This window comes from Panthera pardus, unplaced genomic scaffold (assembly GCF_024362965.1).
Source record: "Panthera pardus isolate Hobbes unplaced genomic scaffold, ASM2436296v1 HiC_scaffold_16, whole genome shotgun sequence".
NCBI classification, from domain to species: Eukaryota; Metazoa; Chordata; class Mammalia; order Carnivora; family Felidae; genus Panthera; species Panthera pardus.
Window position 1 is genome coordinate 112,512,613 of NW_026526721.1, and position 27,029 is coordinate 112,539,641.

Below are 27,029 nucleotides of genomic sequence, written 5' to 3' on the forward strand. Positions count from 1 at the left end.
TTATGGTTATTTTATAATATATATTTATATGTTTAATATAAATGTATAATTAATATAAATTATATATAATATAAATTTACAATAAACCTGTATAATGGATTTTAAAGACCTAGCATGAAATATTAAGTTAGAAGCCTGCCTAGGGACACTGTTGTGGGCAGATATTGAATGGAGTCACACAGATAGAGAGGACCATGTAAGTAATGAGCCTTCCAGCACAAAGAGGCAAACCCTTTCCTTTCTGTCTTCCATCTCCTCAACTCAGACCTGGGGCAATCTGATTCAAAAGGAAGGTCCCCACATCTGCAAGGGATTCCTTAGTGTCGCCAGAGTTGAGAATCAGAGGATCAGAGCTGAAACTCTACACAGGCTTGTTCTATCAAAGGCTAAGAGTCAAGCTGGAATAAGTAACAAAGGCCTTATGCAGAGACTGACTGTACGGTGTGGGTGAGCCTGACGTGAGAGCTGCCCGGGTCAAACAGACCCATACTGACTCTTGCCATAGCCACTCTGAGGAAGCGCTGGCACCGTTTCCTCAGTGACGGGGGCACTTGATGGCAGGTTCCGTCAAGGGCACTTGATACTCCTCTCAAGGGCACCCCTGACCAGGGACCGCACATTATGATGTGCTTCACCGAACCTTTACCAAGGCCCACTCACTCTCAAAATGCACCCATTTTGAGGTCCCATTCCTGTGTCCCATCTTAAGACAGAAATCTCAAGACAGAGGTCTGAGGGCTACATGTGGACAGTAGACCTAAGTTTATGGGTTGAATTTCATCCCCCCAAAAGATATGTCCCCATGCCTGTGCATAGGATGTTATTTGGAAAAGAGGTCTTTGCAAAGGTAATCAAGTCAAGGAAAAGTCACTCTGGATTAGGGTCGGCCCAATCCAGTGACTGGTACCTTTACAAGAAGAAGGACATTTGGACGCAGACACAGTCATGTGGGGAAAACACCATGTGATCATGGAGGCAGAGCTTCCATGATGGGATGTGTCCTACAAGCCAAAGCACTCCAAGGATTGCCAGCAGCCACTAGAAGCTAGAAGATGCAAGAAAGACTCCTTCCCTTCCGCCTTCAGGGAAAGCACGGCCATGCTCCCACACCTTGATTTCAGACATCTAGCCTCCAGAACCGTGACAGAATACATTTCTATTGTTTCAAGCAATTCAAGTTTCTGGTAACTTGTTACAGCAGCCCTGATACACCGATCATATGTGATCTGCAGCATTAGTCCACCCAGTGTTGTATTTTTAAACATTTGACCCAGCCACTCTTCAAAAACAACCAGAAGATTCCACATAAAAACCTGGATTTTTAGCTTTTTCCCAAAAGAATCAGAAAACCTGGCCGCACTGGGCCTATATGCTGGCACGTTCTCAGTGAGCTGACATGGGGGCAGAGATTTCTATTGGACAAGCTGTGATAGGCTGAATGATGCTTCCTACCTGGTAAAAGGACTTTGAAGATGTGATTAAGTCAAAGACCTTGAAATAGGGAGATTATTTTGAATTTTCCTGCGGGGGGGCGGGGCAATTAATAATAAGAGTCTTGTCAGGAAAAGTGGATGACGGGAGAGAGAAAGTGGTGTGACGAGGGAAGCAGAGAGAGAAGAGGGATCACATGTAGGGTCACAATTTGGGGTCATGAGCCAAGGATAAGGATGGCTTCTAAAAGCTGGAAGAGGAAGTGAAAAGTCTTCCCCACAAAGCCTGCAGAAGAAACATAAGCCTGCCAGCAGTTTGAATCAGACTCATGAAGTGGCATCCGTGTTGGGACCTCAAACCTCCAAAAGTGTAAGACAAAGAATTCATGTTGTCTTATGCCACCAAGTTTGTGGTAATTTGTTACGGCAGCAACAGGAAACGAATACACCAGGGTCCCCAACGTGCCTCTGGCCCCACCTCTCCTCATTTCTCTGACACTCTGTAGCACACCCATTTGGGTTCCTGTCTGATGCCTGTAGCACTGGAATTTGTTCCTGCCTGAGGGTCCTGCCCCTGCCAGGTCACAGAGAGTGATGGGGACAGATTAATCCATAAAAAGGAAAGCACCTGCATTTTAGCAGAAGCCTTCCCAATACAAGGCCTTTAAAGGAGATGCTTTAACCCTGGGAACCTTGAAAGCCAGCCAAGGAGCTTCTTTTCAGCAGGCAGAATATTCACACAAAGCTAAGACCTGCTACCTGAATGTTAGTTGGGCAATTTGGATTTGATCCTGGAAATCACAGGGCACCTTTGGAAACTCTTGAGCAGAAAAATAGCCTTCCCAAGAAAAGAGAGAGGGGAGAAGTGCCTTAAAGAGGGACAGATAATAATTTTGTTGTGGTTCTAGCATGTTCCAAGAACTAAGGTAGGTACTGTGCATTATTTTCATTTAACTTTTGCAACAAAGCTGCAATTTGTCCACAATTGCAGATGAGGTGATTGAAACTCAAACAAGTTAGTAAACTAGGAGTAATGGTAGAACTGGTTTTGAACCTAGATCTGTGTAAGTCCAAAGGTATTTCTAGAAATCAATGAGGAGGGAGAGATGTCCCAACCAAGGAGAGGCTGGGAAGGGGGCCAGCCAAGAGCACACCAAGGGTCTGGGCTGGGATGGATGCTGGAAAAATGGAGAGGAAAGATACACTACATCTTAGCCATGATTTGAAGACAATCATGTGATAGAAGTGGAGGAAAGAAAAATAGGTCGAAAAGCAAGAGAATGACAGCACCAAGGGCAGACCTTGAACAAGGAAGACAAATGCATTCGAGAGTGAAGATGGCCTAGGGAAGCTGTCCTATCAGCTGGAAAAAAAAAAAAAAATCTTGGGCTATAAATCCTTGAATTCATGCCTGGAGATATACATAGCTGCATTGCTTTTAGGCAAACATGCTTTTGTTTTGTGCCCCCCCCCCAACAGTTCAAAGAGGAAGGAGGCCATGGTGTCATCTTGTTTCTTTACAGCCTGATCTTCTCCAGAACATTTGAAAGGTAAATTCAACAAACATTTGCACACGTATTTCCTATAGCTCTGTGATCACATACGCAGCGTACTCTTACCTCGCAAAATATTTTCATGCCCTGTTGGAAACCTGAGTAGTTTTTCCCAGTGGCTGCTCTTCTGTTGATTCATCCTTTTCTGTAGTCGGTTTGGCCATATTAATGGGTGGGTGGATGTCGTCAGAAAGGTTTGAATCTGCTTTTCTCGTACAGTGGTGGCTTCCTTCTACTTGTGGTTCTAAATATGGACGGATAATACCAAAATTTATTTGTATCACTTTCATAATAAAAGTATTTTATTATTTATATGCACAATAAAATATACCCACAGGTATTTATTTTGTCTCTATGATATGCAAAGCTCCTTTCTTGGCACAATGGGAAATACAAATAAAAAAAGAGATGGCCTGACCTCCTTCAGGGTCCAATCTGGGAAAGATAGGAGTTATACGTAGAGATACTGGGTATGTCACAGGGGTACTTAATGTACCAAATGAGGTGTAAAGATGAGGAGTCTAGAAGATTCCAGAGGAGGAAGGGTCACCAGTTGATAGACTAATCAAGGAAGGCTTCTTAGAAGAAGTAGACTTTCTTTTGGGCTCTGAAAGGAAAATAACCTTTCAGAGAATCACAGAGAGATACAGAGTCTCTAGAAAGGAAGAGTTACAAGCCCTGAAGCAAAAATCTCCTAACACTTGTCTTTTGCATAGCATCATCACATTTTTGTGGTCTGTATTATTAGCTGCTTAACAGTTTTCTTTAAATCAACACAAATTTAAATATTAACTTCTTCCTAAACATTAATATCTTTCAAATCGTGTATTTGTTGTGCTAAAGAAGAATGTATTAAGCACATCCACCACACGGTTTTTAAAAAAAAATTTTTTTTATAACATTTATTTATTTTTGAGAGACAGAGAGAGACAAAGATGAGCAGGGGAGGGGCAGAGAGAGAGGGAGACACAGAATCCGGAAGCAGGCTCCAGGCTCTGAGCTGTCAGCACCAATCCCCACGCGGGGCTCGAACTCACGAGTTGCGAGATCATACCTAGGCCCAAGCCAACGCTTAACCAACCGAGCCACCCAGGTGCCCCCACCATATGGTTTTTTAAATGCTCATATCTACACCACCTAAAATCATGCCACACTTAAGACAACACTGCCCTGAATTACATCTGATGCCACCAAGGCACTCACCATGCTGGACCCAAGCTTTTAGTTCTTACTCAGGAAGGGCATGACTCCAGAGGCGCCTGGGTGGCTCGCGTCTGACTCCAGGTTTCAGCTCAGGTCATAATCTGACGATGGTTCGTGAGCCTGAGCCCTGCATCAGGCCCTGCACTGACAGTGTGGATTCTGCTTGGGATTCTCTCTTTCTCCCTCTCTCTCTGCCCCTCCTGCATGCTCTCTTTCTCTTCTTCTCTCAAAATAAACAAACAAACTTAAAATTTAAAAAAAAAAAAATTTTTTTTAAATAAAAGAAAGGCATGACTTCAGTCCTGTGAACAGGTTCCTTCAAGAACACTTTACAACTCATATACCAGAACTCAGCACCTCTCCCTGAGCGAGAGCAGGAGCCACATCCTGCCTGGACTTTCTATCACCTGGGGTGGGACCCCAAGCCCCGGTCCCTGGTGAAATAGTAGAGGCAGCCCTTCTGCAGTCAACAAATGGGCTTAACCCCCAAACTAGTATTTTCCACTTGAACAGTCTGTTCAACTCTGTCTTGAGCCAGGACTCTCTGTGCCACTACCCTAAGCCAAGGGTCCCTTGTCACTCAGAGCAAAACAGTTTCTCCACTGAGCCCAGCACCCACACAGGGATCCTAACGTGTAAGATCTGTCACTTCACCCTTCTGCCTCACCACCTGTCAGCATCCCCCAACTTCACCCATAGCTTTTCCCATCACCTCTGCAGCCTGGGTATTAGAAGCTTTTCCGGTGAGAGACGCAAAGGTGCAAGGCACATGGGAGGGACAGTGACTAGGCAAACCTAATGTCGGGAGGTGGAAGAAGGAGAGGCCATGGGTTCCTGGTGCAGTCACTGTCTCTGACTAAAGGCTGATGGCATCTTGCATCCTGCAGGCTTCAGAAGGACCTAGATGCTTCCAGCACTCATCTGTTACAACCACATGCTGGGGGCTTCCTGTGCAGGCAGGTAGGTTGAGAGGCTTTGTCTTTCTATTATAGAATCTGAATTAAGCTATTTTTTTTTTCTTCAATTAAGCATATTCACTCCCGAAGTGAAGAGTGATTGGATTATCTTTGAAAGACTAAGAAGATGCTAATGTGAGTTTGCTCTCAGAGTCTATGTTCCAATTTCTATTTTACCTCTGAGAGCCCCACATTCCTGACGTTTTACAGACCTGTTAGGAAATATCTTGACAGGACCTACCAGGAATCCCTAATCATGGAAAGAAAAGTACTATAAAAACATCTTCGCTTACTGCTTCTTAAATCACAAGTATGGAAACCAGAGTTTATAAGAAATGTAAAGGGAGGAAGGGCAGTCAGATCTAAGTGGGGCCTGTGGGGAGTTATTGTGTATGGCTCCAGAAACAAAGTCAACAAACTTCTGTTTTAATCCTACCAAATGTTTACGACATGTTTTTCCTGAATTATATATTAGGTGATTTCCATTCTTTTAAGTAAAACTGGTGACCTTGCAGTGGTTATTAAAAAAAAAAAAAAAAAGAAATTAAGGCCTTTTGTCGTTGCTACTTAAAATATAAATATTTGTAAAATGTGTCAACTAGGCAGTTTTGAACATGATTTTAACTGGAAGAGCAAGTCCGAATGTCTTCAATGGCTGTCAGAAAGGAAAGTCTCAAGAAATATTGCACGGGGTCCTGACCCGCAGTGACGTTGGATATTTGTGGTGGGGTAAGGACACCTCAGAGGATGACAGGCTTTCACAGGTGAGTGTGTTTTGATTCTCAACCACACAGCCAGAGTGTCAATATTTTGACTGTTTTTTAGGGTCATTATTAAGGCAATGAAAATCTGAGCTAACTTTTTCCTTTACTATATTCCTGCACATCTCCCACCCCCACATATATGTACACCGAGAGACTTTCAGAGTCTAAATGTAAATATCTAAGTCTACTGTACTTGTGTCATATTTTATTTTATACTTTTTTACGCATATAGAGGACAGGTCATACAAGTAATATGCAAATAATTTTTTGAAAAACAATACTTGAAATATAACGAGATAAAGGGAGGGTCCCCTTTATCCCCACCCAGCTTCCGGCTTCCTTCTCAGAAATCGATACTGTCAGCCACTGATGGGTATCTTCCCAATCCTTCATTTATGCAAATGAATGCATATTTTCTACCTATTGCTTAAAGATTTAAAAAAAAAAATCACTGGGGAAAAAAGGGGGTCCCCTCCTCAGGAAACTCTTCTCAAGAAGATTTCCAACTCAAAGGATTGACAACCTCTGACAACCAGAAAGTAGAATGTGCTGTTGGAAAACATAACCAGAGAATTAAGTAAGATGTGATTCTGCAAAAATAAACAGGAGAGAGGGTGAGAAAGCAAATATACCCACCCCAAACCACAAATCAAAGATACTCCTGTGATATTTTCACAGAGGTCTTCATCCTAAAACCCAGGGAAGGCGAGGCAGGTTCTGTGAAAAGCGACACTTCTCTGGAGTGGCCATGAAATTAGCTAGGATGTAATCCAATATGATGGTGAAAACGTCCCCAACCTCTCCCAATCACCAGCACTGAATGAGGGCCCTGCTGCTCAGTACCTGCCTGTCCTTCACTCTCCCAGTTCAGCTCAAAATCCCTTTCGTGTGCACAGGACTCCACGCTTTATAAGATCCTTTTATATCCAGAGCTTTGCTAGTCTTTCCCACTACTGTTGGTTCCAGCCACAATGCCTTATTCATGAAATCCATATGTCGTTACACCTACAAAGTCATGAGTCTGATGTCATCAGAAAAGCAGAGTTTGACCACAGCAGAATTAAGTGCATTTTGCATACAGGCATGTTTAAAAGTTTGCTTATTATTCCTTGAGTTTGAAATCTAGGCCTATCATAGAAAAACGAGAAGTGACAGATAAACTAAAAGTAAAAGAAATGAACCCAGTCCCATCACCCAGGGGTCAATCCTTTCAGAAATGCTCCCTTCTCTTTTTCTTTCTTATATAAATATGTTCTATTCTACTCTTCTGAAATCTGCTTTTCTCATTTAACACAAATATCTGTACATACAGTCAGTGAATGTATGTCCTTCATTATATTTAATGGATGCAAAGAGTTCCACCATATGAGTGTGAAAGGCCGTACTTTGAATATACCCTGGACAGAGACGGGATTTGTTATTGCTACAAAATTCCTAATCACTTGGTCCCAGATAATCTAGAAAGTCCCCTTAGAATCTGATATGTATACTAAATAGGAAAACTAAGCCACAAATAAGGGACTTACAGATTTCATTTTACATATTTTTCTTCTTTTTCAACCACGCATGGTCACTTGATGTCCGTGGTCGAGCACTTTGTACCCATCCTAGCCCAATAATATGCCAAGACTTAGTTTGGAGAAAAATGGAGGGGTACACGGAGGGCAAGTTTCAAGGAATGGGGGCACAAACACCACAATAGTAATTTTACTGCTTTGTTTATTATTACAAAGCTTTTTTCTGCTATGTCACTATATTCTTATGATCAACTACAAGAGTTAAAACAGTGTTTCTCACATTTCAGTCATTTGAGTAGGTAATTCACAGCTTTGCCATATCTCCACACCTGCTCCACACTCTATTACTTGATTAATATTTTTCTTTAAATCAACTCACTTTAAAATTTTAAATGTAACCTTTCTGCAGCGGTAATACAAGCCACAGACTTGACGTATGATTTTGTTTCTAATACATATTTAAATAAATATTTTTAAAAATATTTTTAATGTTTATTTATTTTTGAGAGAGAGAGTGAGCGAGCATGAGGGGGGAGAGGCAGAGAGAGAGGAGGATAGAGGATCCCAAGCAGGCTCTGCACTGACAGCAGGGAGCTGATGCGGGGCTTGAACCCATGAACTGTGAGATCATGACCTAAGCCAGTTGGACGCTTAACCGACTGAGCCACCCAGGCCCCTATATGTTTTGTTTTAACGCTCATCCCTGTGTCACTAACTTTCCTGCCACAGGCCACCAATTGGCACTTTGCCACACTTTGCAAACCTAGCATAAGAGTGAAGGAGTTTCTGTAACACGCAGGAAACAGCTCTGACCAGAAACCCAGGAGACAGGGTTGGAGGCTTTGCCCCGCCATCACACGGGTGTCACTTGGACCAGTCACTCAACCCCTCTCTAAGCCTGTTTCCTTATCTTACAGTAGTGTCCCAACACCTGCTCTGCCACCACAGGACTGAGGTGAAGAGCGAACAAAATCATGAATGCCTGTTGGAAAGGCAAAATGACCTATACACGTATAAATCTACAACGAATGACACTATAGTGCTTTATTTGGCCACATTCACTCACCATCTCCTAACTGTGAAGCTCTGTGTCCAGATATGGTGATGAGTCCTACGTGAGCCAGTACCTGTATATACACTGATTACTTTGGGAAGGATATAGGCAATAAATGCTAGAGAACAGCGAGCTCAACACTGGTTGCACATTGAAATCACCTGGGGAGTTTGGGTTTTTTAACTGACTTCATTTTTTTGAGCAATTTTTTTTCTCAACAAAATTAAGCAGAAGGTACAGAAACTTCCCATATACTCCCTGCCCTCACACATGCACAGCCTTCCCCATTATCAACATCCCCCACCAGAATGGCATACTTGTTACAACTGATGAGTCTACACGGACACATCATAATTATCCAAAGTCCATAGCTTACATTACGTTACAATACTGATGTTGTATAATATACGGATTAGGACAAACTTATAATGACATGTGTCCACCATTATAGCATGATACAGAGTAGTTTCATTGCCCTAAAAATCCTCTGTGCTCCAGCCAGTCATCCCTCCCTCCCCCAGCCCCTAACAATAACTGATCTTTTTACTGTGTCTATAGTTCTACCTTTTTTCCAGAATGTCATATGGTTGGAATCACACAGTATGTAGTCTTTTCAGATTGGCTTCTTTCACTTAATAATATATAAATTTGAAGTTCTTTCATGTCTTTTCATAGGTCAATTGCTCATTTCTTTATGGTGCTGGATAGTATTCCATTGGAATATTATAAATAATATTTAATTGACTAAATAATATTCCATTGATGTGTCACAGTTTATTTATCCATTCACCTACAAAAGACATGTTGATTGCTTCCAAGTTTTGGCAATTATGGGTAAAGCTGCTATAAACATCCATGTGCAGGTTTTTATGTGGACTTAAGTTTTCAACATCTTTAGATAGATATTACGGAGCATAATTGCTGGATACACGATAAGAGGGTTTAGTTAGGGTAGCTCAGTCGGTTAAGTGTCCCAGCTCTTGATTTTGGCTCAGGTCCCATGGTTCATGGGTTCGGGCCCCGTATCAAGCTCTGAGCTGACAGCATGGAGCCTGCTTGGAATTCTCTTTCTCTCTCCCTCACTCTCTCTCTCTCTCTCTCTGCCCCTCCCCTGCTCACACTTGTGTGTGCATGCACACACATGCTCTCTCTCGCAAAATAAATAAACTTAAAAAACAACAACAGTGTTTAGCTTTTTTAAGAAACTGCCAAACTGTCTTCCAAAGTAACTAGGCATTCTCATGTTCCCACTAGCAATGAATGGGTTCCTGCTACCCCACATCCTCGCTTGGGGAGCTTTTAACACTACCAATGCCCAGGTCACCCCCCGGAACAGTGTCAGCTTCCTGTGTATTGGAGCTGTGGAGACACACAGGGCCCCGCACTCAGAAGGCCTTGCCCTTGGTTTAATGCTTTGCTGTCACCACCCCAAAATTCTTAATAATTTTTAAAATAAGGGTCCCTGTGTTTCCATTTTGCACTGGACCACAATTGCCTAGCCAGTCCTAGCCAATGACCTTGTTCTGTTTGGTCTAGAGAGCATCTGAGCTTTGGAATTTTTAAAGCCCACAAGTGATTCTGACGTGCAGCCGGGTTTAGAGGCCTCTGTTCTAGAGCAGGGCTGTGAAGCCTCAGCGTGGACATTTTAGACGGATCATTTCTTTGTGGTGGCGGCTGGCCTGTGCATTATGGGCCGTTTAGATGTGTCCCTGGCCTCTACCCACTAGATGCGAGTAGCTCTGCCCTTCAATGTGACAACCAAAAAGGTCTCCAGACATTGCCCAATATTCTCTGGGGGAAAAAATTGCCCTGGTTGAGCTGATATTTAAAGGAAGGGGGAAAAAAATAATCTCGTTAGACTTAACTGATTAAATCCATGTGTGTAGAATTGGAAAACTAGTTATTGCAACTAAAATTACAAGAAAGAGTCTTTTCTTTCAATCCGTATCAGAAAGGTTGACAGGTTTCGCCTTCTCTGCAAGGCTTTGGGGACAAGTCTCAGACCTCATCTTAAATTAAAACTAAATAGATGTTTGCTAAATAGCTGCTCAGTTGCTCTGAGAAAAGGGACTATGTCAAAGAGTATGCCACAAAAAGACAGAGGGAGACCAAGAGAAAGAGAGTGTGTGCCTCAAAGGGTCAAGAATTTACAGAGATCCCGTGCTACCATTTTCTCTGGATCCTATTTCTCTCTATACAAGTCGGCTCAGCTGCTAAATCATACTCTAAAGAAAATTACCTGCAGAGCCTAAAATATCCTCCAATAATAAAGTGGATGTTCTCAGGGACCTTAAAGTAAGTCAAAAGGCCAAGGCATAAGGTAAAAAATAAGAGTATTCCTGCTGAGAAGAGGGCAAAATGTGTCAGACAACATGGGACCACCATCCAAATGCTTGCTCACAAATTGGAAGTAGGACAAAGCATGGGAACTGCGCAGGTTAGCTTTAAAATCTACATAGAAATCAAATCTGCAATGCTTCTATCTTTTCGAAAAGTGACTCATGTGACTTTTCATCCTTCCTTCTTGGACTCAGTGTTCTCTCTCCGGGGAGACTCCTATGATCCTGCCCTCAGTGAAAATTGCCTGCAATTGTACCCTAATGGCTTGAAACCCTGAGGATGTTTATTATGTTGTCTCTGTCATGCACTTGGAGTTTGGTTTCAGAACAAATGTATTAAAGAGCGAATCCTGGCTGGCGGTTAGTTTTCTTACTTGAACCACTGAGATATATGACTATGTTAGACATATACACATATACATGTAAACTTTTTTTTAATCAGAAGGTGCCTTTTTTATTGTGTATATCAGCTCATTATTTGGGGATAAAAGCAATCCATAACTCATCATATTATTAAAATAATTATATATACATACATATGTATATATATAATTCTACATATATTTTCACATCCCTGAAGATGGTAACTAAAGTATACATATGAAGCTCATTTACTCATTGGAATGCTAACAGCCTCTTGTATAGAGCACACACTATGTGCTAGGCTCTTTCTGAGCCACTGCAATGATGCCTTATTTCATTTAATCCTCACTCCTACTCAAAGGTGTGTTAGGTTTAGTCCAGTGTCTGTTGTTTGGCCATTCATTTTAAATACGAGAAAATCTGGGCTGAGAAAGGTGTGGGAACTTGCCCATGGCCACCCGCTAGGCATCAGAGCTGGTGTCCGCACTCTGCCCACTGTGCCATGCTGCCTGTCGTTATCTTTTCTCGTCTTCTGATAGAGTGATAAATACAAAGTGCCAGTTGTTAGAATCATACTCCATCCTAAGTGCTTTTATAATCTATCGTATCTATGTACTTACATATAGATGTAGACTTATTTGTATGACATCACCTGTAATATCTATTATAGGTACACAGATGTTAGACTCTAACATTTAGATGGTGGCAAAAGCACAGCTAGGGTTTAGAAGGCAGGACTCAACAAGCTAGAGCTTCTTACGTAGACTTCTGTGGTAAAGCACTTGTTTAGGTTGATCGTGGACTACCTGTACTTGGGGCACAGTCTGAAAAGTAGCTGCTCCCCTTCACCTGCCGGTTTGGCAGGCCAGGTCCGTCAAATGTGTGTCCGGAAGGACAAGCTCGGTGGGACTCAGAGTCGTGCTAACCAGAGGACCCACGTGACTGTGGTGTATCCAGAAGTCTGATAGTTCAGAGTCCTCTGCCCTAGAACTGAACAAAAGTCTGCTCAAGAAAGAACCAGATATGTGCTCGCTTAGGCAGCACGTATACTAAAAAAAGAAAGAACTAGATGTGGTTCTAGAACAGTGCTCTCCGGCTCACTGCATTGAAGACCCCCACAGCCACTCGCCTTCCTTTCTTCTCTGAGTAGGGTAACCCCTCCACAGAGGATTCATGAATGTGCCCACTGGGTACATAAACACTTTATGGGTATTTAGGGGCTCCTGCCTAGGCTGCGTGCTTCATATCAGCGGATTATATGTATCCACTGATAATAAAAATCTGTAAGAAAGGTTTCTGAGTTCAAAAGAAAACCAGCATGCCAACAGATTCTGCTGTCCTGGTGAAACCCATCCTGTAAATGCTGTGTCTGTCTTCCTAAAGTAAATCTCTCCTTACTCTGGGATAAAATTGCAGAGGCTGCAAAAACACATGTCTTTCAGTCCCAATGTCACAACCCAGTGGGTGAGATTTAAAAAAAAAAAAAATGGAGTTCTCATTAGATGACACGGCAAGCCCCCCCAGAGCCCACCAGACTGACAGTTCTTACGGAACGCAGCCAGCTACCTACAAGATGAGGCACTATTTCGAAGCCTCCCGTCACTTTTCTATTTGAAGGTACAGGTTGGAGTGTGAGGTTCCAATACCTAAGTGAGAACATAAAGCAGTTTGAGTCTAACACCATCTGGAAAGCCTTAGGAGGTTCGCATTATCTTCGCACCTGCCACGGAGAAGAAAAAACCAACTCTGATTTTTAGAAGGGACTGAAGCCATTTAGGTCTTGCTGGAATTACTCCCCTGGTAGCCGTGGCACAGGGTACCACCATCCCCGCCGTAGCCTCTGTCCTCTCGAAATTCCCTTTAAAGGGACCGGTAGGAAGAAATCCAACCACAGAAATACCACGTGAAGCTCCACCCACCACGTGAAGCTCCACCCACGGCGCTCTATCGCTAAGGTGCTGACCATGCGAACACGACGACCTACCTGCAAACTGGCTGAAGGAAGTTACATCAACTTTGTGTTCCAGGTGCAGAGAGAGAGCCAGACCACTCATGCACGCGAATCTCCACTAGGAATCAGGGCAGAAAGCACAAATTTCCAACACCTTCCTCCCGTTCCAATTACCAGACTGGACCCTTGGGACTCTCAATATCAAGCTCATTATGCAAAAGCACATTGTAAGCACCATTGTTCTAGAAGGCATTAAAAAAAAAAAAAAAAAAAGAATTACACGGACTCAATCCTTGCCCTGTAGTGTTTAGAATTTGTCCATCCCTCGTTCTGTCTTTGTAATTTTACACTGGCTTAAATGATACATGTTAGGAAAGGCTTCATTGCTGGATGTAATGCTAAACCTCTTGGGCTTATTATACAATGAGTGAACTTAAGGAGAAAGGTATTTTATTTATAGCACTACTGTATCACAAGTTAATTTCCTTTTTACCATAGCAACATGAGGCAACATGCACAAATTCTGCATTTGGGGAATCTCACCAATAAAACATATTTAGAATGCTGCTTTTGGGGCTGGGGGTAGCTGATAAACTGTCTACCCAAAAGCAATACAAATTCTTAACTGAACGTTCCAGTCAAACACATAATGTGGTATGCTAAGAAAAGAAGGGGATGGGGCATCTGGGTGGCTCAATGGGTTGAGCCTCTGACTTCGGCTCAGGTAATGATCTCACGGTTGGTGGGTTCAAGCCTCCCGTGGGGCTCTGTGCTGAGAGCTCGGAGCCTGGAGCCTGCTGCGGATTCTGTGTCTCCCTCTCTCTCTCTTCCCCTCTTCAGCTCATGTTCTGTCTTTCTTTCTCTCAAAAATAAATAAACTTTAAAAAAAGAAAAGAAGGGGATATATACTTGGCTGGATTCAAACAGGAGGTGCTTGGCTTTGTTTTTGCAGGAATCACTTTTTTTTTTGTTTTTTTTAGTTTATTTATTCATTTTGAGGGGGGTGGCAGAGAGAGAGAGGGAGGGAGAGAATCCCAAGAAGGCTCTGCACTGTCAGCCCAGAGCCCAGTGCGGGGCTCAAACTCACAAACTGTGAGATCGTGATCTGAGCTGAGATCAAGAGTTGGACCCTTCTGACTGAGCCACCTAACGCGCCCCTACAGAATTCACTTTAAACCAGGTGTGTTCTCAGCCGTAATCTTAAGGCTTGCCTCTTAGAGTTAATACCTACACTGCCTTGACAGTCGTGCATGACATTTTCCTTTTCACCGGCATCTCTCAAGACAAGTAAGGAAGGCTCTGCTTACTCAGTGTGGAGTCTCTGTATGGTTACTTTGGGAGCTGGAGACTGTTGTATTTATAACTACTTCATTTTCCTCCTCCTCTAATAAAATCTTGAGGAGCTGTGAGTTCAGAAAACTGTTGCATTGTTGCATAAAGTAACAATAGTGTGCTGTCAGCACATTGCTGAGTGTCACATGAGTGCCAGTTGATTTTTGCCTACGTTACAAAAACTCCAGTGTCATACATGTCTATATTCTATTGCCTCCACCTAGACACAATTTACAGGAACTTTCATTGGGGTAAGATCACCCAAAATACCATTCTTTTGACTTTCAAAATAAGTGACATTTTATTCCAAATAGCCCTCAATTTCCCAATTAGTTTATCCAAGTTTTCCAACCTTCATACTTCCATGTCCTGTAGATCATATTTTGATTCCATATAAACTGAGTACCTAAGGTACCATGGCAAAAAGGTCTAAGAAAGAAAGTGCTTATTTTATAACTAATGAATGGTTGCAATGTTATTTGCAACTTGTGGGTGGAATCTTGGAACGTAAACGCATTCGGCTGCTTCAAGGGCATATCCTCTGTGTTTTATTTCCAATGTAGCCAGTGGGTGACTTGCCCGTTAGATATGTGAGATGCTCATATTACACTCAGCCCAGAGGGGCTAATTCTAATGAGACTAGATAAGCAAATCCTGCACCTACAATGATCATGTCCAAATTGGGATGCTAGGCTTGCAACCCTTTTTTAAATTATTAACTAAAACTGAACTCTTGTCTTTCAAACACAGTAATATAATTTTTCTATGGTAGCTAAAAGTGAAAACCTTAAAGACAAAAGCATCTCTGATTCACCCACTCACCCACAACTGAAGAATTTAAACTAAAGCAAAACGAAGAGATTTGAATAGAACTATTGAGAAATCAAAATGTCAAGTTATTAGCCTTTAATACTTGGGTTTATGAAACGTGATAATTTTTCAAAGCTGGATTTTCCATAAAACAGAATCTGTTCCTGAACACACAGTACAACTCTAAGGACTGAGAAGAAAAGAAACAGAATCAGATCCTTCCATTATGGGAAGTCACACCAAGGCTGAAGGTCTATAGCTTTCCCTGGCATCACATGAAAATGATGGTTTTTTCTATGTAGCTCAGGCTTATTTCTCTAAGTAGAAAAAAAAAATAGTTTTTAACGTTAATGAATTTTAATGGCAATCTTTAAAAAATGTGTGCTTTCCTGCCTCTTTAAACAAACTGGCAGATACCATAAATAGAAATGCACTATAATATCACTCAGGGGCTATGCCTGTCAGAGTAGTACTTTTGTCCATCTAATTCACGAGTTGCTAAATTGACAGTTGCCTGGAAAAACTAGATAAACTAGTTAAAAGAGTAAATTTAATATTATTGTGATGCTAAACTAGTATATTCAGCTCTAAGTATATCTTCACATTTGATCTCCATGTTAACATGTAGATATGTGTATATATGCACGAGTGTGTGTGTGTGTGTGTGTGTGTGTGTGTGTGTGTGTATTCCCTTCATTTCCCTGGAGCTATTTCCTATATTCAAAATAGTCTATATTTTTGTATTCTAAATATTTTCTTTTTCCTATATTCTAAATGGTTTCCAAAAGTCTGAACACCTGCTGAATGAAATACTGTCCTATCTGGGGGATAGGAGTAAATACACCAGTCAATGACAAAGACAGGTTGAAGTCCTCTTATTCCACCCGTACACTTATAATTCAGTTTATTTATTCTCTACTTAACTTCAAAACCAAACTGAGGCGGTTTTATGTTCTCCATGAGGCCACCCAATAACAGCGTGACCACCCCACCACACCATTCATACAGGCACATTCGTTCGTAAGGAAGCCTTCACTTCAAACCTTATTGCACGCAGAGTGCCCTGCGCGGGCCAGCTCAACAAGACGCCTCGGAGCTGTGTTTTGATCATGATGATGCATCAGTATCTGCCGCGATGTGACTAAATCTCTGTCCTCATCTGCATTCCCCTCTTCCCTTCCAGGTGGGCAGCAGGCTGAAGACTCCCAAATTACCTATTTGGCTATGCAACATTAATGGAAATCCCAGTGTCCTTTTTAGCACAAACAGGCAGCTCTTATCAGACTGGAAAGTGGAGCGTCGCTTTGATCTGTACTTTTACGGAGGCCAGCCCCCACAGAAGAAGCCTGTGCAGCTTACAGTAGGTGAGCATTTCAGACTCCAAGTGCCGAGTGCTTTAAAGCGCTCAAAAAGATGCAGCAGCCGGTGTTTCCCAGCCGTGCAGATATTCACACTGGCTTTGCAGGAAAAGGTTTAGGCTTGATTTCTGACATGAAACTTATGCATGAGTCCCACAGTCCTAAACCCAAGTTTTGCAACCTGGGAATTCTGAAGCTGCTTTAAATAGGAGCAGGGGGGTTTACACATAGCACAGAGGAACAAATGAGTTTTAGGTAAGAGAAAAAACAAAAGGGGAAGAACCGAATTTCCAAAAGGCCCTCTCTAGGAACTTTTATCTGTGAGCATAAGGCATTTAATGCCTGAGGAAAGAAATGGAAAACCAGAGGGATTGGGGCAGAAGGTGTGTTCCATTTGGTCGATTCTATCCTACAACTGATCCGATGATCATCCAGTGACAGAAGTAAGCAAACTGAGAGTGCATTTCTGTTGCAGTTAGTTCAGAAAGCATTTCTGAGGCTCTATTAAGTGCCAGGCAGTGTGGACAGACACTAGGAGAGCAACAGTCACTAAGGCGCAGTCCCGGCAAAACTCGAGGTTCCACGCCGAATGGAAGAAGCAGACAACCACACAGGTTATTTCATTTCATTTACAACCATATTCTTTTAAACTCAAAAAGAGGGGGCGCCTGGGTGGCTCAGTCAGTTAAGCATCCGATTTCGGCTCAGGTCATGATCTCACGGTTCGTGAGTTTGAGCCCCGAATTGGGCTCTGTGCTGACAGCTCAGAGCCTGGAGCCTGTTTTGGATTCTGTTTCTCTCTCTCTCTCTCTCTCTCTCTCTCTCTCTCTCTCTCTGCACCTCCCCCACTCGCACTCTTTCTCTCTCTCTCAAAAATAAGCATTAAAAATTTTTTTTAACTCCTAAGGAAAAAGACTAAACCTAAGATGTCTTTAAGCATTGGCCCTTTGGACAAGGGAATAAACATGATGAGACTTGGAGTCTGTACTGGGCACCTTGGTTTTACTGGTGGAGGCTTGTTGGTTTGATGTTGGACTCGGCATTTAGCATCCCAGATTTGGTGTTAAGCAACTTTTCAGTAAAATGAAATCTGGAAAATATCTTAGTGACTGTTTTATCTGTGCAGCTCCTAATTCTTTAATTATGAGAAATATATACTAGCCCACTTAATTTGGGGAGATACTGACAATTGAGATGATCTCAGCTCAGGTCTTGATCTCAGGGATGTAAATTCAAGCCCCACATTGGGCTCCACACTGGTATGGAGCCTACTAAAAACAAAAAGTTTATTAAAAAAAATATATATGTTTATTTATTTTTGAGAGACAGAGAGAGGGGAGGGGCAGGCAGAGAGGGAGAGAGAGAATCCCAAGCAGGCTCCACACTGTTAGTGCAAAGCCTGACATGGACTTAAACTCATGAACTATGAGATCATGACCTGAGCCAAAATCAAGAGTCAGACGTTTAAATGACTGAGCCACCCAGGTACACCCCCGCAAAAAATATTTTTTAAATACATATTTACATTTAAAAATATATTTTTAAATATATATATTTACATTTAAAAATATGTTTTTAAATATATATATTTACATTAAAAATATGTTTTTAAATATATATTTACATTCAAAAGCATGTTTTTAAATATATATTTACATTTTAAAACATATTTTTAAATATATACTTACATTTAAAAATATTTTTTTTAAATATATATTTACATTTAAAAATATATGTTTTTAAATATATATTTACATTTAAAAATATATGTTTTTAAATATATTTTTACATTTAAAAATATGTTTTTAAATAATATTTACATTTAAAAACATTTTTAATATATATTTACATTTAAAAATATATATATTTAAAAATATATACAGTAAAACCTTGGTTTGTGAGCATAATTCATTCTGGAAACATGCTTATAATCCAAAGCACTTGTATATTAAACAGAATTTCAGAAACCATTGGCTCAGTGGTGACCATATGACATTCGCCGTCACATACTACTCATCTTGCAAGACATCACTCATTTATCAAGTTAAAACTTATTAGAAATGTTTGCTCATCTTGTGCAACACAAGCAGAACAAGTTACTCCCAATCCAAGGTTTTGCTGTATATGATTGGGTCTACTTTACTCTCTTCCTTGAGGAAAGCATCATTTTTGTATCAACTCACATGCATTGCAAGCATTCTCTTCTGGGCACTGTATTAGAAGCTTTACAGGTAATCCCATTATGTTCTCCCAAATTTCATATGAGGTAGATACTAGAATATCTATTTTCACATAGAAGAAACTGAGGTAGCCAAGAAATACTCAGTGAATAAATGAAGCTGAGAGATGTTAAGTACCTTCTCAAATGTCATATGCGACAAAGCTTGCCCTTGAGCCCAGTTCTTGACTACCCCACTAGACTACCTCACCCTTCACCCAAAAATGTAAATGTATTCTTAGAAGCACTGGGAAGTGAGGAGCTCTCCTCTTCCTGGTTTTCCGGACAACATGCTGTGATCTACACCTGGCTCTATGTGTCGCATCATGGTGCTGGAATGTACATTTCATGAGTTGCCAATATTCATGCTCCAAAATACACAACCACCCATGTTACCACACATGTTTTGTATGGGGCATTTTTACTGACCATCTACTGGAATCCCCTGGGTTTAACCGGGTCTAGGAACACAGCTTGCTGAGCCCAACTCCTGTCCACCCATCCTGTTTCCCTTCCTTCCTGGCTTCCTCTGGAATGCTGTATAGAGGCTAGGGCCTAAATGCTGGCTGTTCCTCACCCAGATACTCACTCCCATCACTGGGAAAGAAACCAACCTGGGGATGGACATGTACCAGGAAGACGGTTTTCTCCAGTGGAGATGCTAATCAGAACCAAGTGGAGAGAAGCCACCATCAACTGGAATGGAACCATTCCCTTTTTCTAAAAATAAAGCCAGTACGCACAATGATGTCTGAGGTGTCAGAACTGCTGTCATAAAAGCCTAATATGGGGGAAGACCGTTTCACTTCTACGGTCCTCATTCATGGGAACCCCACTGAAAAACCCCATCAGCAACTTTTTCTCTCTTTTTTTCTTTTTTTGTGCCTGTTAAGCCCTCTGCAGTTGCTTTCAGTGCTATAGAACAAGATCTGCAAGGTGTCTTCTCTATACTTGCATAGACAGGCTCCTTCATTTTATTCAATAGAGCAAATGAAGTGTCTTTCCTCTATGTTATTTTCAAATTAGCCTTTTGTTGGTGCGATTCTCCCCGAGGATTATGGAAGCAGGCAGCTAGCTTTCATTTGGGGATGAAGTCATCAGTAATGCATCATCAGGTTTTTAGTTATGGCAAGAACTCAAGCCTTCTCAAAGACTTCCTGGTATGGAGAGCATTCCTTCCCAAGGTTACATTTCACATGCCCACATTAGCAAGTTCTGGTCATTAAAATAGTAAATGGGATTTTTTGGGCTTGAAGCAGGGACTATTCCTGGTAGTCTAGCAGCTATAACAGTTGACTTACGGGTTCAAGCAGGCAAGCCAAACACACAGAAGAAGACATTATTTCTACCAGCGCTATGCTTCTTTTCTTTAAAAGCTAAACATAAATATATAGACAGACAAATAGATAAACTTAGAAAGAAGACTTAGTCCTAGATAAAATGTAATTATATATAAAAATAGAATCTTTTCTTATGTCATTGTTAAAAGGGGAAAACAATCCTTTTTAGGATATGATCTTTCCCTGTCCTGTTGAATGCCTGCACTTTTTCTGAAGAATTACACAGAGTAAGATACAACGTATTCTTTCTAAAGAAAAAAAAAAAATACATGGGAACCATCTAGACCTTTTTCCTACCCACCCCACTTGCCTGCCAACTCATAGACTTAGGGCTCTGTATTCACAAGCCAAAGGTTAGATTGCTAAGAACAACTTTTCTGCACCCATTGTCCAAATTAATTTGTGAAATGCACTTTCATTTGGCTCAAAGAATAATATTTTAACTCAAGGAGCATGGAGAAAATGAAACTTCAAGGTGAATAATAAATTATGTCAAAAGAGAAAGCCAATTTGGCTTGGATTGCTGATTACAGTATCTTTATTACATCGTTGTTTTCATGTGGGATTTTAAACACACTGGGTGAATATGTGGATCCTATTAGACCCTTATTTTATTTTGTCTTAGTCTTAGCAATATCACGCCTTTCCTTAGGTACAGGCCTGGGTTTCTTTTTGTTTGTTTTATGGATACTGAGTTATTTCTAACCAAATGTCCCTCTTAGAGTGGACTGCTAGAAAGCTTAGAGACAAATGAAACACAATAGCAAGTGCCTCAGTGAGAAAGCTCCTAGCCACAAGTAAGAGATTTCACTAAAGGCATCTCAGACAATAAGGACATTCTTTTCTAACGGTCCAGCAAGGGATCCATGACTCTCTTAGGTCAATCATAATTCATCTTCTAGGACTGAGAACAGGACCCTTGTTACAACAGAGTCAGGGCTCTGTAGAAGGAAGAAGGGCAGGAGGACTGTTGTATAGACAACAGCAGCACTGCCTGGAAGTGTGTCAGTCCTTACACAAGGCATTTTTTAATTGGCCTCATTTCTGAGTCTATTTTTGGTCCCTATCCTCTTTTTCCTTTGCATTTTTAATTTATTTATAAATTTGTGTTATTTTGCTGTATTTTATGTGTTGTCATCTGTCTTAAATTATTCCTGGAACAAATCTATAAATATGTAAAATAAGAAAGGAAAGATTAAGAACCTGTGTTTTGTATATAAAGGTATAATAATTTTGATATGTAAAGGTATTAATCACTTTGCATGTCAATGTTGGAAAATGAGTTTTTATTTTGTCCTATAAACAGGGCACCCACTAATTTTTTTTTTTTTTTAAGGTGGAAAAAATGTTATTTAGAAGTAGCTAGAAATGTTCTGGGATAATCGGTTCACCTTTTTTTTTTTTTTTTTTTTTAACATTTATTTATTTTTGAGACAGGGAGAGACAGCATGAACGGGGGAGGGTCACAGAGAGAGGGAGACACAGGATCTGAAGCAGGCTCCAGGCTCTGAGCTGTCAGCACAGAGCCTGACGCGGGGCTCGAACCCACGGACCGTGAGATCATGACCTGAGCTGAAGTCGGACGCTTAACCGACCGAGCCTTTGAAATTTCTGTGTCTTGAGATAAACGACTTTAATTGTCCTGTCAGCTTCTTAGACATACAGGAAAAGGCTATTTGCTTGAAGACAGAGAGAATAATAGTTACCTAAACTGACTGTATCTATAGTGGAACCATGACCCTGAGAAGACGACAAATACTTTTTTTCCCTCAATATTGTCTTGGCCTGGTATGTCCCTCAAAATTAGCGTTTGTTCTTAGAGAAGATGTATGTACGATTTTTTTCAAGTACATGTTCACCAGTAGCACGGGACCAGGTGGGAAATGGCCGGAGGGCAGGCAGCCTGAGATTCCCTTCACTCACGCTGGCTGGGTTTGGCATTACGCTCGCCAGATGCAGCCTTCAGTCACACCTGGACCTGATTTCATTTACAAGTAAGTAACACAAACTACAGATATATACCGTTGACTGTTGTAATTGCCTTTTCGGGGCCTCAGAGACACAACCGTTTGTTCATTCATCCAGGGAACTTCATCTCCTATGTGCCAGGCACTCTGCTGGGTGCTAGAGAAATATGGTGGGCACGATCAGCCTTGGGCCCTCTTCTCTCATGGCGTTTACGCTCTTCTGAGGAGATGGCATTAATCAGAACCCCCCTTTAATGAATGTCATCTTGAAAAGTGAGGTAACTGTTCAGTGGGAAGAGATTTCTGATGTGTAATATCTTAGAATAAAGAAGTTCCTGGAAGTTCAGGAAAAGGCTTCTCTGAGAACAGATGGTTAAGCTGAGGCAGGAAGCTAAGGAGAAATAACGAGGAGAGGTGTAGAGGGATGAGCAGGGGCAGATCCCTGTGGTGAAGGCACTTGAGGAACAGAGAAGCTAACGGGGCTGGGGCTGCAGTGTAGGGAGCAAGGTGTTGAGTGAGTGTGAAGAAGCTTGTGTGGGGGTGGGAAGGACCCACCACAGGGCATCACAGACTATGAGGCAGGGGCAACCTTGGCAGGTTTTAAATGGCCTGGTAATATTTGCAGTTTGAAAAAAATGCCACAGTGTGGAGAATGGGCTGGAGAGAGCCCGGAGTGGATGCAGAGACCAGTTAGGAAGCTATAGCTGTGGTATCAGCAAGAGATGACCAGGAAGAGTAGTGGCGATAAAAGTAGACCAAAGAGGGGGCGCCTGGGTGGCTCAGTCAGTTAAGTGTCCGACTTTGGCTCAGGTCATGATCTCGCGCTTTGTGAGTTCAAGCCCCGCGTCGGGCTCTGAGCCTGGAGCCTGCTTCAGATTCTCTGTCTTGCTCTCTCTCTGCCCCTCCCCTGCTCACGCTCTGTCTCTCTCTGTCTCAAAAATAAATAAAACATTAAAAACAAAAAAATTTTTTTTTAAAGTAGACCAAAGTGGGCCACACAGGAGATAACTACCAGTAAAACGGACAAGGCTAAGAGATTAATTGTAAGGGTAGGCAGAGGAGGGACAGGGAGGACTCAAGAATGACTTCCAAGTGTCTGATTTGAAAACTGCTGGAAGACTGTGCCGCCACGGAACAGGGAAACACTAAAAGAATGGCAGATTTGGAGACGAAGAAATCCCAAGTTCAGTCTCGGACGGAACATTCACCTGGACAGGTAGGACAGTGGATTAGAAATAAGGACCTGGAACTTAGGAGCAGCAGGTTGAACAAGAGAAACACATCTGGGAGTCACTGATGGGAAGTAGCATGAGGGTTTGGAATAAACGTGCCTAAAGGAGAATATGAACCAAGAAGATGGCTGGGCCTAACACTGAGCAAATTCCAGGGTCAGTGGTCAAGTAAGGTAAGATGAGCCTAGGAAAGAGGCAGGGAAGGAGCAGATAAGGTAAAAGAAGTGGCCATCAGGTGATAACTAAATAAAAGGTATTTCAGTCAATGACTCTTGACGTTAAAGTCAAGCAGAGGGGATCACGTTTGAATAAATCCAGACAGTTAGTTTCCGGATAGCCAGTTTAACTTTAATTCTGTGGCATGTACTTATATCCCATCTCCTTCCAAGAAGGACTTGGTGCGGCTGATAACTGGTAAGCCTCTCAGAACGTTGTGTCTTTTCTCGGCTACTGAACCCAACGAGAAAACTTCTCACTACTGTCCACAAGGTGGTGCTATAAGAGTGACTTTTTTCAATCTCATTATCAACTCTAATTATCAAGTAAATGTGGGCGATTCAGTCACACACCTAAAAACACAGTAAATAATTATAAAATTGATATAAAAGGATATTTAATCTTTAACGGATACTTGGAACTGGTGTCTCTAAGCATGGTGGGTAGAAGTGCTCTAACCTAGGAGTCTTCTCTCTTCCCCTCCAAGAGGGGCAGCAAGAACTATAAATGCTAACTTCAGGGGCACCTGGGTGGCTCAGCTGGTTGAGCGTCCAACTCTTGATTTTGGCCCAGGTCATGATCTCATGGTTCTCATGATCTCATGGTTTGGGAGTTCGAGCCCTGCACAGCGCTCCATGCTAAGAACGTAGAGCCTGTTTGGGATTCTCTCTCTCCCCTCTCTCTGCCTGCCCACCCCCACTTGTGCTTTCTCTCTCTCAGAATAAATAAATGAAGTTAAAAAAAGGAAATGTTAACTTCAAAATAGCTCCATCCGCACCACCCCCTTCCTCGTGCAGGCACCACTTGCTGTCCCCTGGACTAGTAAAATAGCCATCTGAGGGGTGCCTGGGTGGCTCAGTTGGTTAAGTGTGGGCCTCTTGATCTTGGTTCAGGTTGTGATCTGGCAGTTGTGGGACTGAGGCTCACATCTAGCTCTGCACCGAGCATGGAGCCTGGTTGGCATTCTCTCTCTCCCGCTGCCCCTACCCTGCTCATTTGGGCTCTCTCTCTCTTTCAAAAATAAATAAAAATAAACATTAAAAAAAAAAGCTATCCAAGCTCTCTCCTGTCCCCTTCTAGTCCATTTTCTTTCTTTCTTTCTTTTTAAGTTTATTTATTAGAGAGTGAGTGAAAGAGAGAGAGAGTATGCACAGATGCGCGTGAGTAGGGGAGGGGCAGAAGGAGAGAGAGAATCCCATGCAGGCCCTGTGCTGTCAGTGCAGAGCCTGATGCAGGGCTCGATGCCACAAACTGTGAAATCATGATCTGAGCCAAAATCAAGAATCAGAGGCTCCACCGACTGAGCCACCCAGGCTCCCCTAGTTCTTTTCCAACACAGAAATCAGTTTTCTTTTTTAAATTTGAATCTGATCATATTATAGTAATTCATATTATAGTCGTTTTTATGTACTTAGGACAAAATGCCAAAATCTTAACATGACTGACAAGAGCCTGTAGGATTTGGCTCCTGATTCATGTCATGCCACTCTCCTTCTCATCACCACACTCCACCCAAGCCCAACTCATCCCTACCTCAGGGGCTTTGCATATACTGTTCCCTCTGCCCACAATGTTCTTCACTCTTGTTCTTCAGCTCTCTGCTGAAAACCACTTCTTTAGAGATGGTTAGATGCCTTCCCCCTTCTAAGAGGTCTCCCTGGTCCATTTCTCTTAGCGCCTTGTTCTTCTTTATATCACTAGCCGTGATTTCCAATGATGTACTTATTTCAAAGCTTATGTGTTAAATGCCTAGCTACCCACTAGACCAGGGGATCTCAAAGCTTTTTGGTCTCAGCACCCTTCTATGCTTTTAGAATTTATCAGTGACCCCAAAGAGCTTTTGTTTATCTGAGTTGTATCTATCAATATTTGTCTTATTAGAAATTAAAACTAAAAAATTATTTAACTATTTATTAATTCATTTAAAATAGCAAAGCTAAAACTTATTACATATTAACCTATGACGGTATGTTATGACAACTACATTTTCCAAAGAAAAAAATAGTGAAAAGAGTGTCATTATTTTACATTTCTGTAAATCTGTTTAATGCCCAGCTTAATGTAAGACAGCTACATTCTCATATCTGCCTCTGCATTTAATCTCTTGTGATATGTTTTTATGTTAAAATGCATGAAGAAAACCCCTCATATAGATATTTGGCTGGAAAAGGAAGGAGAAATTTAATAGCTTTGTGGCTATTCTTCTTTGATACTACACCAAAACTCTACAAGTGGTCATTTTTGAAAGGTTAGTTGCAGTGTGGAAACTGAAATCATAGCACTGAATTCTTCAAACTCTGTTACATAAAAATCCATTCATGTATACTGCACTTTAAGTGGATCTTTCCCATGCATTTGTCATTTGGAAAATATTGCTTTGTTGAATTACGAAGATCCTTAAATGGCATATTTTTTAATACGGTATTAAAAAATCACAGTAGTTACTAATAAACTATTGCTACATGAAGCAACATGGATAGAGTTCACAAACATAATGTTGAAGAAAAAAAACAAACAGGAAATAGTACATGCTATGTGGTTCCATTTATATATAGTACAAAAACAGACAACACTAATCTATAGTGATAAAGTCAGGAGGGTAGGTACCTTTGGGGGCAGTGACTAGGAGGAGTTCAAGGGGGTTAGTGGGTTAGCAGTAATGTTTTATTTCCTTTTTTAATTTACTTTTTAGTGTTTATCTATTTTTGAGGGGGGGGGGGGGGCAGAGAGAGAAGGAGACACAGAATCAGAGGCAGGCTCCAGGCTCTGAGCTGCCAGCAAAGAGCCTGATGTGGGGCTCGAACCCACGAATTGTGAGATCATGACCTGAGCCAAAGTTGGACATTTAACCGACTGAGCCACGCAGGCACCACAGTAATGTTATATTTCTAAGTCTGAGTGCTGGCTACACAGCTGCATTCCCTTGCAAAATTTTTCAAAAATTATATGCTTAAATTTGGGCTCTTTTGTATACGTATATTGTAGTTAATAAAAAGATTTGTCTGAAGAGAATGTTTAGGATAGACATATGGATCAATGGAATGGAATTATGGGCCCAGAAATGAACCCTAAAATTTATGGTCAATTGAGTTTTGACAAAGAAGCCAAGACAATGGAGTGAAGAATGGTGTTTTCAACAGATGCTGGGACAACTGGCTATCCACATGCAATAAATGATTTGGGATCCCTACTTCACACCATATACAGAAATTTAACTCAAAGTAGGTCATAGATTCAAATGTAAAAGCTAAAACTATAACACTTTTGGAAGAAAACATAGGAATAAACCTTTGTGATTTTGTATTAGGTAGTGATATTTTCGATGCAATACCAAAAACACAGGCAATGAAAGACAAGATTAATAAGTTGGACTTTCTCAAAATTTAAAATTTTTGTGCTTCAAAGGACACCATCGAGGAGAGACAA

At 41.5% G+C, this 27,029-nt stretch overlaps 1 protein-coding gene across 1 annotated transcript in view; it reads left to right on the plus strand.

The window, feature by feature from the left end:
* Positions 1–19,572, plus strand: part of MINDY4B (MINDY family member 4B) — a 36,777-nt gene extending 17,205 nt beyond the window's left edge. The window contains exons 8-12 of the mRNA XM_053903720.1: positions 2,910–2,980; positions 5,074–5,146; positions 5,745–5,906; positions 16,456–16,636; positions 19,430–19,572. Of these exons, the coding sequence (XP_053759695.1) occupies positions 2,910–2,980; positions 5,074–5,146; positions 5,745–5,906; positions 16,456–16,636; positions 19,430–19,572 (630 nt within the window). The remainder of the gene's footprint in view (positions 1–2,909; positions 2,981–5,073; positions 5,147–5,744; positions 5,907–16,455; positions 16,637–19,429) is intronic.
* Positions 19,573–27,029: the final 7,457 nt, after the last annotated feature.